We start from the raw sequence: 13,270 nt of genomic DNA on the forward strand, positions 1-13,270 counted from the left end.
GGCCCCCTAATGATTTTGGCCTTTGGAGAAAGGCTTTGCGTATTCTTGGAGACTTTTTATTCCAAATGAAAGATAATATAATCTGGTCAAGAGATTTAAAAAAGGATCTGGTGATAAAGACTGGAATGCATTGAAATAAATATAAAAATGTTGGAAGAGAATTCATCTTAACAGAATTAATGCGCCCAGCCAGAGACAGAGGTAAAGTACTCCAACGAGCAAAATCCTGTTTTGTGCTTTCTAGTAAGGGGAGAAAGTTTGATTTAAAAAGATTGGTATGGGAACGAGTAACATTGATCCCTAAATATCTAAAACTGTTATTAACAAACTCTAAAGGGAAAGTTGTCAAAAGGAACATTTTGGGCTGCTGAGTTAATGGGGAATATCTCACTTTTATTGAGGTTGAGTTTATAGCCAGAAAATTTGCCAAATTGTTCAAGAATTGAAATGGCAAGGGGAAGTGAAGAGGCCGGATCTGTCTGATAAAGAAGAAGATCATCAGCATAAAGAGAAACCTTATGTTCCAGCCCACCTCGAACCACCCCCTGCACATCCTGACAGCCGCAAAGAGAAATTGAAAGGGGCTCAATAGCAATAGCAAAGAGAAGGGGGGAAAGGGGCACCCTGCCTGGTGCCACAGTGTAGTGAGAAGTAACGTGAAAAAGTGTTACCCAAGCAGACAGATGCTACTGGAGATGAATATAATAATTTAATCCAAGAGATAAAATGCAAACCGAAACCGAATCTTTGTAGCGCCGCAAAAAGGTAATCCCATTCAACGCGGTCAAAGGCTTTTTATGCATTCAATGAGATCAAAACCTCTGGCAGCCGCGAAGTTGACTTATTATAGATAATGTTAAGTAATCGTCTAATGTTAAAAAAGGAGTGTCTCCCTTGTATAAACCCTGTTTGGTCAAGCGAGATTATTGAAGGTAAGACTGCCTCAAGCCGATGGGCTCTTTACAGATCTTTACATCTGTGTTAAGAAGGGAGATGGCACGATACGAAGCACAGTCCAAGGGGTCCTTGTCCTTTTTTAACAACAATGAAATAGATGCTTGACGCAGGGTTGGAGGTAGGGACAAAGAAGTGAAAGATTCTAAAAATGCAGAACTCAGCAAAGGGGCAATTTGAGGGCTGAATTTCTTATGAAATTCCACTGGAAACCCGTCCGGACCTGGTGACTTACCACTCTGCATTGACTGACTTGCCCCCTTAATTTCTTCAAGTGAAAGAGGCTGCTCTAAGCTTGCTTTAGATTCAGGATTAATTACAGGAATAGTTATCAAAAAAATAATTGTACAGAAGGGGATCAGAAGGGAAATCAGAAGTGTGTAGAGTGGAATAAAAGGTCTTAAATTAATTATACTTAACAAAATTGTTATCAGACAATAGTAGGGGATTAAAGCGCCAAGGACCCCGAGGTGGAAACTGATTATAGAAGCTAAGTGTCAATACAACAGGGGCGTGATCTGATATTACTATACTATCATAAATGCAAGCATTAACAGAAGGGACTAGCTTACTGTCAAAAAAAGTAATCAATACGGGCATATGTATGATGCACTGGAGAAAAAAAAGAATACTGTCTGGAAGAGGGATATAAAAAACGCCAAGGGTCAGACATTTTATAGGTTTGTAAAAAAGAGCTAATAGCTAAAGCAGATTTTGAAGGCCGTTCAGATTTTGGAGAAGAACGATCCAAAGTAGGGTTCAGAGCACAATTGAAGTCACCTCCCAAAATCAAATGATGTGAATGTAAGTCGGGTAATAAGGAAAAAAGATTAGTCATGAAGTTGCTATCATCAAAGTTTGGGGCATAAACATTGGCCAACACTAGTGGTGTATTAAAAAGTTTCCCTTTAACTATCACATACCTACCATTTGGGTCTGATATTACTTGTGAAGAGATGAAAGGAATATTTTTATGCACTAAGATTGCTGCACCTCTGGCTTTACTGTGAAAATGGGAGTGAAAAACCTGCCCCACCCACCCCTTACGCATCAGAAAGTGATCTGAAGTGCGAAGATGTGACTCCTGCAAATATGCTATTCCCACTTTAAGTTTCTGGAGGTGTGATAACACCCTTTTGCGCTTAACAGGGTGATTAAGCCCCTTAACATTCCAGCTAATAAAGTTCACTGGACAGTCTGCAATATGGTTATCCTTGTTATTGAACATCATAGTAAAAAAAAAGGGTTTAGAAAGGTTACATCCAACACAAATAACCAACATTTTTTATGAAAAGATAGGTACAGACATAGTGCCAAATCCAGACTATATAAGAGAGACCACACATGACTCATGGAAGAAAAAGAGAGAGAAAGTCAGAAGACAGAAAGAGGAAATAACAACCCCCCCACCCCCTCATCACCTCCCCAAATGAGATGAATGCATTCCCAAAGTAAGAGCAACCACATACTAAGCATAGCATATGGGGGAACAAGTGTAAACTATGCTATAACACTCCTACTCCTGCATAATCACTGAAACTAACAAAGCAAACAAGGTTTATATTAGATTAATACTGCAGTAAAAATAAATTTAAAAAAGTGGGGAAAAAGGGAATAATAATTTTACAAGGATGACTGAACTTAACCCCAAAGTCAGACTATAAGAAAGGCTGTGGCAATTATATCAGTCGAGTGCAATCCCAACTCGAGAAGTCATAATTATAATCAGTATGTACAGGAGTCAACACGATACTGAACTATATATATATAATGAACAGTGTAGATGCACAGTATAACAAACACGGTACTTATCTCAGTGTTCAACTTTTATGTGTGCACTATGAGTCAGGATAGTTGAAGGTTATCCAGATGACTGCAGCAAGGTAACCAGATGAAGGAGCCAAAACTGAGATCAGTGTGCTGCAATGTTTTCATTGTAGTAGGCGGCGGCCTCTTGTGGTGTGGTGAAAATCAACCGACTGTTATTATGAGTGAGCAGCAATCGAGCCGGGTGTAACAGGCTGTATTTCACACTGGCCTGTCGCAGCTGAGCCTTCACTGGGTTAAAAGCGGCGCATCGTTTAGCCACATGAGCACTAAAATCAGGAAATATATATTCACCTCCCCTGAAAATATAAATCTCCCTTCTCTCTCGATAGCCGTAGAATCTGCTGCTTAACCTAGAAGTAGTGCACCCTAAGAATAATGGGACGGGGCCTGTCTCCTTCCCTAGGTCTCGGCATTAACGATCGGTGAGCACGATCGGGAGTCCAACTTATCCTTTACAAAGATATCAACAAAGAACTGTGACATGAAAGCAGTGGGATCGCGACCCTCCACTCCTTCCGCTACACCAACAACACGCAGGTTGTTCCTCCTTCCCCTTCCATCTAAATCCTCTTTCCGTTTGAACATCTCGTTCTCTGCCGAAAGACCACTGCAAGAGCCTTCCAGCTCCGTCACCCTGTCAGATATGTCGCTCAGAGATCTCTCTACCTCCTGCAGTCGGTTGCCATACGAATCGACGGTGCCCTGAAGAGTAGCAAGAGACTCTCACGTCTCAGATCAAAACGATTTAATGGAGCTCTGTATTTTGCTCACCGCTGCGACAAGAAATGCCAGGTCTCCGCCACTCTCTGGTGAGGGATTGCCACCCCCATCAGGCCTGAATCTAACTCGGGTTGAGTTGCCTCCGTCGCTGGCCCCTTCTTGCTCTTTTGTTTAGACATGTTTTTGAAACAATAATACACTTATAATATACTGCAGCTTATCACTTAAAATAAATAAAAGAAAATAACCTGTTTGCTGGAAAAAAAATCTAAATATCGCAGGAGCTCTCTTCACACATCTACACCGAAACCATGCTCAACAGCGCCCCATCTAGTCTAGTACTTTAAACCTCAGGAATGAGAAGTTCCATCTGTCACATCATTTCTGGCAATGACATTCAGTGCCTCTATGTTTTTATATTTTACAGGATTGGAACATCACCAAACAAAAATTCCAGCAAAGAGGTTTGGTGATTTGCGGAGGGCAGGCCAATATCTTGATTCCAGACAGCTGCAATGTGTAAGACTGTTCTCTGTGCTTAAGGCAGATGTGCACAACAGAGCATGTTGGCCACTCTGGGCCTCTGGACATCTGTGTGATGTCCTGACTGTCCTGATTCTCTCCTCCTTATCTGCAGGAGCCAGGATCCCTTACTCTGGAGATCCTAGTGGGGGACAAGCCAGCCTGAACACCTCCTTAGACATGGGTCAATTCTGTCCTAAAATTACACTCTTCAAGTTGAGTGATATCAGGAAGTCCATACCAGGTGACCTTCGAAGTTACAGTGCTTTTCCTGTGAGGGAAAGCAAAAACTCAGGATGAGTCTCTTTTTTAATGTGTCACGGTGACAGATTCGGAGGAAACAGCTGTCACACAGTCCTGGTCCTGGGAGGCTGTCTTGGGTTTCATCCATTCATTCTCAATCCCCACTTCATCTGGTACGGGGCAGTGTTGTTTTAGTTATGGGTTTTCGGATAGTTACACTAATAGTTAATGATTTTTGATCCTATTCATATTTAGTTATAGTTATTGGATTTAAGTTAGTTATCTCATTCTTTCTTGGTTTCTTTATAATTTTTCCGTCTTCTTCTCGTTTCTGACCTCCTATGGTTTTTCAGCCATCACGATAAACACTTTTTGTACAATATCTGAGAATGTATGCTATTGTAAACCGTGAAACGAGTATCTTCGGAGGTAGACGTGTTGTTTGGGGTTCAGTTTACATCAGGACTCCTTGACACAATTTATTGTTCCTGGCACTTTTGTTTATTTCTCTTATAAGCCGAGTTGCAGTTACAAGTACAATGCCGAGCACAACAGTGCAGTGCCACTACTCCTCTCAATCCACCACACAAAGACGTGCGTCACTCTAACCTGTCTGGCTTTACAACATGCAACTGAAATAATATGTTCTTGGGGGAACAACATAACACACAGCGATTTCTCCCTGCTATAAAGTAAAATAATGTATACGGTGTTTCTAATTTATTTTACGATACCTTTTCACAGATATTTATATTTTTCAATAATAAACTAATGTCACAGTCTTCCCCCACTTTATTTGAAACGTCCTTGTTTCTTAATTAAATAAATCATACAGTATTTCTAATATTTGTTACATTTTATATATATATATATATATATATATATATATATATATATATATACTTAGATTTTCCTAATAATAAACTAATGTTGCAGTAATTAAATCACAATAGATGTATGACAGTACAATAGGAACTTGTTTTTTTAAGAATGACAAATTAGAAGCCATTACTGTATTGAACTGTAATGTAATATGAAAACAGGTATGTACTACAAAAGAATAAAATCTTTAAACTTTTCAGGTTTCATAACTTTACGACGAGTACATCCAGCAGGTAATGCCACAGGAGTCTGGGGTCGCTGAGGTAAGAGAACAGACACAGTCTCTGGGTGCACCGTGACTTGGGCATCCCGAAGACTGGAAGAATGGGTGACACCTGGGCATGGCTCAAGTGCTAGAGCAGGTTGTGGAACAACACCTGGAACAGGTAGCATATCCCTCTGGACAGGAGCTGTGGAAGAAAGAAGAGAGAGAGACGGCATCGAGTGATGCCTGGAGCTCGCTGGAACTGGAATTTGGTAAGGGACGTCTCCAGACAAAGCCGTCAGTGTTGCTGGCGGACTGACAGGTGCATCATCAGGATCTCTAAACAGCTGTGGAGGTGCTTCTGGATGAGCAGGTAAGTCAGACCAAGGACCTTTGTATGCCTTCAGCCGATTGTAATGTACAATCCATGATTTGGATCGTGGATCTTTTGGGTCAGTGATTTCATAGGTCATGCCAGGACAACTGTCTTCATCCAACCTTTTCAGAACTCTATACGGCCCTTTCCATCTAGGAGCAAGTTTATTCCTTTAATTGGCAGGATCATCAAGGAAAACAAGATCACCTTCAGCATAGGGGTTAAAAGCAAGCTTTTGATCATAGTGAGTCTTTTGCAGTAGTTTAGATTCTTTCGACTGCTCAGCGGCCATGTCAAAAGCATGTGATAGGCGGTTAAGGACATCCTGGGCATAAGCAGCAGGTGTGCCCGGAGTTGCTTGAGTAGTGAATGGACTGCAGTTCAACAAAATGTCCACAGGCAGACGAGGTTCCCGACCATGAGCAAGGAAAAATTGAATATATCCTTCTAACAAGCATTGAGCTACACTTGTTGCACGCTGATCTTTTAAAGGAAAGAGATTCACATAGCGTGTAAAATAATCCATTACAACAAGAACATACCTGTTGCCTTGAGAAATGACTGGTAGCTTGGTGAGGTCAGTAGCAATTTTCTGGAATGGACGATCCACCACAATAGGTTGTAAAGGAGCTCTAGCTTTTGGTGTTGGAGCACTGCGAGTATGACATGTTAAACACTCTGTACAGAACTTGTAAATGTCGCGTGACATGTAAGGCCAATAGCAGATTTTTCTGGCTCTCTGCAAAGTTCGTTCAGTCCCTAAATGTCCACTGAAGACATTTCCATGCAGGTAAGTGAGGGCTGTCTGAATAAGGGATTCAGGAAGGAGCAATTGGTAAGTATAGGCTTTCTGCAGAAAGGTTTTGATTTTTCGACCCCATTTTCCAAAGTCAGGTGAGGAAACTCATACCAGAGCTTTTTCAGAGCTGACGGGGAGTATTTGATTCGTCGTGCAGTAGGTCTTCGGTTATCCATTTCTTTCCATTTCATCACAGTTCTCAGAATGACATCCGCTTGTTGTTTCTGCTTCAGTTCATCAACGTCTATTGCTAAATCTTCACAGGTTTGTCCTACAGGAACAGCTTGTTCAGGCTGTAGTTCAGAAGACCAACTGTTTTGCATGTCAGTAAATGACGTACCTTTCTGTTTCTGAGAGGTGACAAGTAAACACTGCACTCCCTTACTACTCTGAGAAGTGTCCGGTCTTCTGGATAAAGCATCAGCGTTGGCATGCTGTGCTCCTTCCCTGTGAATAATTACACAGTCGTACACATCCAGTTCTAGAATCCAACGTCCCCTTCTTCCTGTGAGATCACCATCAGCTGGACTTCAGACTCAGCAATGGTTTGTGGTCTGTGACAATTTTAAATGGGGTGCCAGGCAGAAAGTGCCTAAAGTGCCGCACAGACCAGATTATTGCCCAGAGTTCACGATCATATGTAGACCATTTTTTCTCTGAAGGACTGAGGGTGTGGCTTGCGTATGCAATCACTCTTTCTTTTCTGTCTTGAACCTGAGCGAGCACAGAGCCAATTGCATTCTGAGAAGCATCGGTGTAGAGTAAGAATGGTAGAGAAAAATCTGGATAGGCCACTACTGGATGTTCAGTTAGAGCACACTTCAGAGAGTAAAAGCCATCTTCACATTCAGGCGTCCATTGAAAAACAACTCCCTTCTGAGTGAGCAAATGCAGTGGTGCAGCTTTTTGGGCAAAGTTTTTAACGAATCATCTGTAATAGGAACAGAGACCCACAAAAGCTCTCACCTCAGTAGGTGTTCTTGGTGTTGGCCAATCTTTCAACTTTGTCCAGCTTCCTGGAATCTGGTCTGAGACCACCCTTGGTGATTACATGTCCCAGGAAAGAGACTTCATCCCGTGCAAGTTGACATTTACTGGCCTTCAGCTTTAGTCCTGCCTTTCAAAATCGAAGAAAGACATCTTCCAAACTCTGCAGATGTTCAGGAAAGGTTTTGCTAAAAACCAAAACATCATCCAAATAGATGAGGCAGATCTTCTAGTGTAGAACACGAAGCACAAGCTTCATTAAATGTTGGAAGTTAGGTGGTGCATTGGTCAGTCCCATTGGCATGACCTTAAAATGGTATAAGCCGCTGCCGGTGGTAAATGCTGTCTTCTCCCAGTCTTCTGATGCCAGCTGAACCTGCCAATAACCACTTGACAGGTCCATGGTACTAAACCAGCATGCCCCTGCCAGGCTGTCCAAAGCTTCAGAAATCCGTGGTAAGGGATGCGAGTCCCGTATGGTGACAGTGTTTAATTAAAGTCAATGCAAAATCTGTAGCTGCCGTCCTTTTTCTTGACTAAAACAACAGGTGAAGCCCAAGGGCTGCAGCTCTCCTCAATGATGTCATGGGCCAGCAACTGCTGAACTTGTTTTTCTATTTCCTGATTCAAAGCTGGAGAAGTCCTGGAAGCATGTTGGCGGATCAGTAGGGCATCTCCAGTTCGAATGTGGTGCTTTACAGCATCTGTGCAGCCATAGTCATGCTGTGAAACTGAGTCTACATCATCACACTATTTCTGGAAGTCCTGTAGTCTGAACTACATATGTAGCCTGCTTGTATCTGAAACGTTGTTGTACTTGAAATAACTCCACATTATAGCACATATTTCACTCACCATGTACTTCTTTGTACCAAGATTATTTTAAACAGGATTGTTTCGCCAGCTGCTGGTGCCGTGAAGACAGTCCTCCCTCCACACTCTGATCTACAGTGCACCTCAATTCAATATAGTATAGATATATATATCCATACTGTTCGCCAGGCTGCACTGATCATGCTCTATATATATATATGACACCACATACACACTGATCAAAAGAGTCTTAGTTTGAAGTGAAGAACATTCTCATTTTATTTTGTAGATTAGACAGAAAGAAATTTAATGATTGTATGTTGATGCTTTCATCTTCGCCAGAGAAGGACTGGTGCTTCTATTTCTAGTGCTTTCACAAAAAGCCCTCTCTTCCTGGCCTGCTCTGCTCTGGCCCGACCGACGCGTGATAGGACACTTTTGCTGGAGTTCGCATCACGTCGGTTGTCCATCTTGATCATGAGCTGCTGCTGCACCTTGATCTGCTCATGGTGCGCCTCCAGCTCTGCATCCTTGTGCACCTGGCTGACTGTCTTAGGACCCTGGTCTCCCCTCCTGGGCACCCAGTTATCCTGAGGAAGGGGAGAGAGAGTCAGTGACCATTGTAGAGAGAGAGAACGAGAGGCAGACAGGGATTGGGGGGCTGGGAAACTGAAAGCAAGGATGGTTTCTATTCTCCCAACACTCATGACTTACTCTTCTCAGGTCCAAGACATCCTGCAGCATGAAGCGGATTCGAGAGGAGGTCTTCCTCTTTTTGATGACCTGCTCCATCAGGCTGAAGTACCGGTCCATGCAGGGCTGGTGAAAAGGTCAGACAGAACGATTAGAAAACAGTGCAGACAGCAGGTACAGAAGTAACTTTATACCACCGAGTGAAGCAACATTCCTTCAAGAAGGCTTCTGCAGATGCTCAGAAACACTTATTCAGACCACTGTCAATAGGCCTCATCACGTTGCTGGATGTTTAGCCAGGGCTCAGTCTGGGCCGGAACTGCCTTACCTTGTGGGTCTCCAAGTCCAGGTCTTTGCCGATAGTGGAGAGAAGTCGGCACAGGCACTCCAGGGACTCTTTGTGGTTCTTCAACAGCTTGACGATGCAATTGTGCATGGTGATCTTCATCAGCATCTTCACCTTGAACAGCTTCCCAATGAACCTGATGTTGCCTAGCGAGCGCTGCTGGGCCTTGCGCTTGGCCTCCTGCAGCTCGTCACATAGACGATGCCACTCCTCGCCCTGCTGCATATTGACCTATGTCTATTGTCTACATGTCTATTTATTTATTTATTTCAACATGTATTGATTGATTCATTTATGATTTTCTCTCTGTATTCATTTTTAATTTTGGCATGGATTATCCTCCATACAAAAGCAAAGGCCCGGGACAGTGCGAGCATGACTTATACAGCGCAGTGCAATCATGGTCGCTGCTTGAGACCGTCCTGCAAATAAAAACACATTGGTTGGATGTCAAATCACACATTGTTAGGACAGACCTCGAACCCGGATCTTCCAGATCGTCACCCTGCTGCTCTCCAGCTGAGCTACTCCGGCAGCGGAATATGAGCGCGGAAGGCGCTATTAACTGTGCGCTGTTTCTGCCGTCACTCATCTCCTGCAATGCCGTGTTTATGTGAGAGCTGTGACGCGCTGAAGCAGCAACTAAAATACTGTTTATTAGGTTGAGTATTTTACATTTCTTAAAATAAAACAATTTCAATTTTAATACTTGTGATTAAAATCATTTAAAATATCAATTCTTAAAATCACTTAAAATTTTTAAAATCTTGTGATTTTTAACAAAACTAAAACAATTAACTTTAAAATAAACGTGCTCAAATCAAATAAACAAAACGTGATAAAAGCAAAAACTGCACACCAACAAAAGAGTCAAATACATTGAAAATAACAGAAAATGCATTAGACAAAATAAAGAAACAATTAAAAGGAAAAAATAAAAAACAAACAAAAAAAGTCTAATGCATTTTAAATTAAACCCAAAAACGGTCAATGTATTTGACAACAAAATATAACAAAACTCTACCAAAACCCTAAACAATTGTGACTTAAAAACAACTAAATCTTTAAAAACAATTAAGATTCGTTATTTAAAATCTTTTTTTAAAAACAGTCATCCGTAAAATCTTTAAAAGATCTTGGACTCGGGCTCCAGCAGGGGGAACTAACCGTCCCCGGAGGTGGGTCCCATCACGGGATCCTGAGCTCCCCCAGATCTTGTATGCGCCAGTTCTTAAAGGCTTCCTCCTTGCCCCTCTGATGGACCTCCAGATTGACGTAGTCTCTTACAAACACCATGCCCCTCCGCGCGATGACGATCGGGTCCAGCTCCTGCTTATTGAACAAACAGATGTTCCGTCCCTCCCACAGTGCCTGCTTCACTGCGCAGACGACACGCCACCAGCACCTCAAGGTAGATGTAGAGATTCCCTTGGCTGGACCGTATAGGATCTGCTGGGCGGTCGCCCGCGCAGGAACGGCAAACCTGTGGAGGAACGGAGAAAACAGGAGCCAGACCCTGTGGGCGGAGGGGCACTCACTAAAGATGTGAGCCTCCGTCTCCTTCCCCAGGCAACCCTTATAGGGGCAGGTGTCATAAGGAGCTATGCCCCTTCTGTGCATGAACACTCGGGTGGGGAGACACCGACTCACAGCCATCCAGGAGACATCTTTCTGCGTGTTCGTGAGGCAAACGTGCGTAGCGTTAGCCCAGATAAACCGGCAGGTTTCGGGAGGGAAATCTTCTATCCGGCTGGTCTCCTGGGCAGATCTCATCTGACTACAGATGGTCTTATAATCCCAGGAGGCCAGCACGACTTTATGGAGGCCTACTTCGAGCGCAAAGGCTCGGAGCGCCCTGTAGAACGGCGGGGGATCCCACGAGTGCGGCCTGGTGTTATCCATGGCGCAGAGGCCGAATGGTCTCAGGCTGCTGGCAAAATAAAAGCGGTTCATAAAACTCACTTTCTTGCCAGCAGCCTGGATGTTTTTGACCACATAGGCCAGCCCCTGCGCCTTTATCAGCCGCACAACGTCCGGGACCCCCCTGCCTCCATCCAGGGTACCCTTCACCATCTGCACTCTTTTCAGCCTCTCCATTTTGCTCCCCCAGACAAACCGAAATATAATTCGGGTCACTAGTTTTGCGATAACCTTGTCTGGGGGGAAGATCATTCCTACGTAGAGGAGTATCGGGAAGAGGATGGCCTTTACGACCAGCACCTTACCAGCCATCGTCAAGGTCCTTGTGCTCCAGCCGTGGATCTTCCTTTGGACCTTTGCTATGGCCTCCTCCCAGCTCCGGGTGCCCGTGTTGGTCCCGTCGATCGTGATCCCCAGAACCTTGATAAACGGCTTCACAGGGAACACGGTCGGCGGGCCCCGGCCGACAGGCCATGCCCTGGAGAGGTAGACCTCGCTCTTGGCCTTATTCACAGCGGCCCCCGTCGCCCTGCAGAAGCCGTCCAGCAGTTCCTCGACCCTGGCCACGGACGGAGCGTCCGTGCAGACCACGGCCACGTCGTCCATATAGGCCAGGGCCTTCAGTTGCTCTCCGCCGGAACCCGGGAGATGGAAACCTGTCACCCGGACGTCCCGGCGGATCGCCTGCATGAACGGCTCCAAGCAGAGGACGTACAGCAGGGCCGACAGGGGACAACCCTGCCGGACCCCCGACCTGACCGGAAATGGTTCGGTCAGGTGGCGGTTCACAAGGACCCTGCTGCTTAGGCCGCTGTAGATGATCTTGACCCACTTCCTCAGGCCAAGAGCGAGACCCATCCTCTCCATAACAAGCTGCAGGTATTCGTGGCCCACTCTGTCGAAGGCTTTCTCCTGGTCCAAGCTGATTAGGACCAGGGGAAGCCCTCTCTCGTTCGAGTAGGCCACGACATCCCTGAGCAGCATGGCGTTGTCGGCCGCCGATCTCCCCCGGGCACCACAGACCTGGTCGGGACCCACGACTTGAGGGAGTGGCCGCTGCAGCCGGAGCGTCAGTGCTTTGGCCAGTATCTTGTAGTCGGTGCACAGGAGGCTGACTGGCCGCCAGTTCCTCAGATCTTTCGGGTCTCCCTTCTTGTGAAGAAGGGAGAGGATACTTTTCTTCATCGAAGGGGCCAATCTGCCCTCTCTGTACATCGACCCCAGGACCTGGCCCAGATCTTCCTTAAGCACCTCCCAAAAGATCTTATAGAACTCAGCAGGGATCCCGTCGGGACCCAGTGTCCTTCCAGAGTTAAGACTCTTTATCACCTGGGAGAGTTCAGTGGTGGTGATCTCTGGATCCTCCTCCTCCTCCTCGTCCCCCTCATTGCGGGACTCCAACAGGGACAGAAAGTGATGGATCAGATTTTGATCCACCACCTTCTGGTCGTACAATTCCCTGTAGAAATCCCGCACCACTGTCTCAACAGCCTCTCTGCCCTCCACCTCTTGCCCCGAGGAGTCGATCATGGAGGACATTGCAGGCCGCCTCTCCTTCGTTTTCTTGAAGAAGAAGCGGCTGCATTTCTCATCGTCCTCCATGATGCGGACCCTGGAAAGGACCTTGATCTTTTCTTGCTCCTCCCGATAGAGGGCGGAGAGACTCAGTTTGACCCGGGCCACCTCCTCAGCTAGGTCGAAGCCTCTGAGCTGTAAAAGACTCAGGCGCTGGAGGCGGGCGTTTAGATGGGAATATCTCGCCCGCCTCTCGCGAGCTTTCCGTTTCCCCAGCTGAATGAAGTAGCCCTTGGTTCTTTTCTTCATCATCTCCCACCACTCTATGGGAGAATCAAAAAGGTCCTTCAGGGTCCTCCACTCCTCGAGGCGTCTGCTAAAGGTCTTAATCACACGAGGGTCATCGAGCAGAGAGGTGTTGAGCTTCCAGACCCCAGGCCCCGACTCCCGTGTGCTCGGAATGAG

The 13,270-nt window shown here is 45.2% G+C and overlaps 1 protein-coding gene across 1 annotated transcript; it reads right to left on the reverse strand.

Moving 5' to 3' along the window:
* Window positions 1–8,660: 8,660 nt before the first annotated feature.
* Window positions 8,661–10,045, reverse strand: LOC136750614 (eukaryotic translation initiation factor 4 gamma 1-like). Its single transcript, XM_066705739.1, has 3 exons — window positions 9,353–10,045; window positions 9,046–9,150; window positions 8,661–8,921 (listed from the first exon to the last, which is right to left on the reverse strand). Exons 1-3 carry the CDS (start codon window positions 9,593–9,595, stop codon window positions 8,661–8,663), a joined length of 609 nt encoding a protein of 202 aa, XP_066561836.1. The 5' UTR covers window positions 9,596–10,045.
* Between the last annotated feature and the right edge of the window lie 3,225 nt (window positions 10,046–13,270).

Source organism: Amia ocellicauda, chromosome 5 (genome assembly GCF_036373705.1).
Source record: "Amia ocellicauda isolate fAmiCal2 chromosome 5, fAmiCal2.hap1, whole genome shotgun sequence".
Classification (NCBI taxonomy): Eukaryota; Metazoa; Chordata; class Actinopteri; order Amiiformes; family Amiidae; genus Amia; species Amia ocellicauda.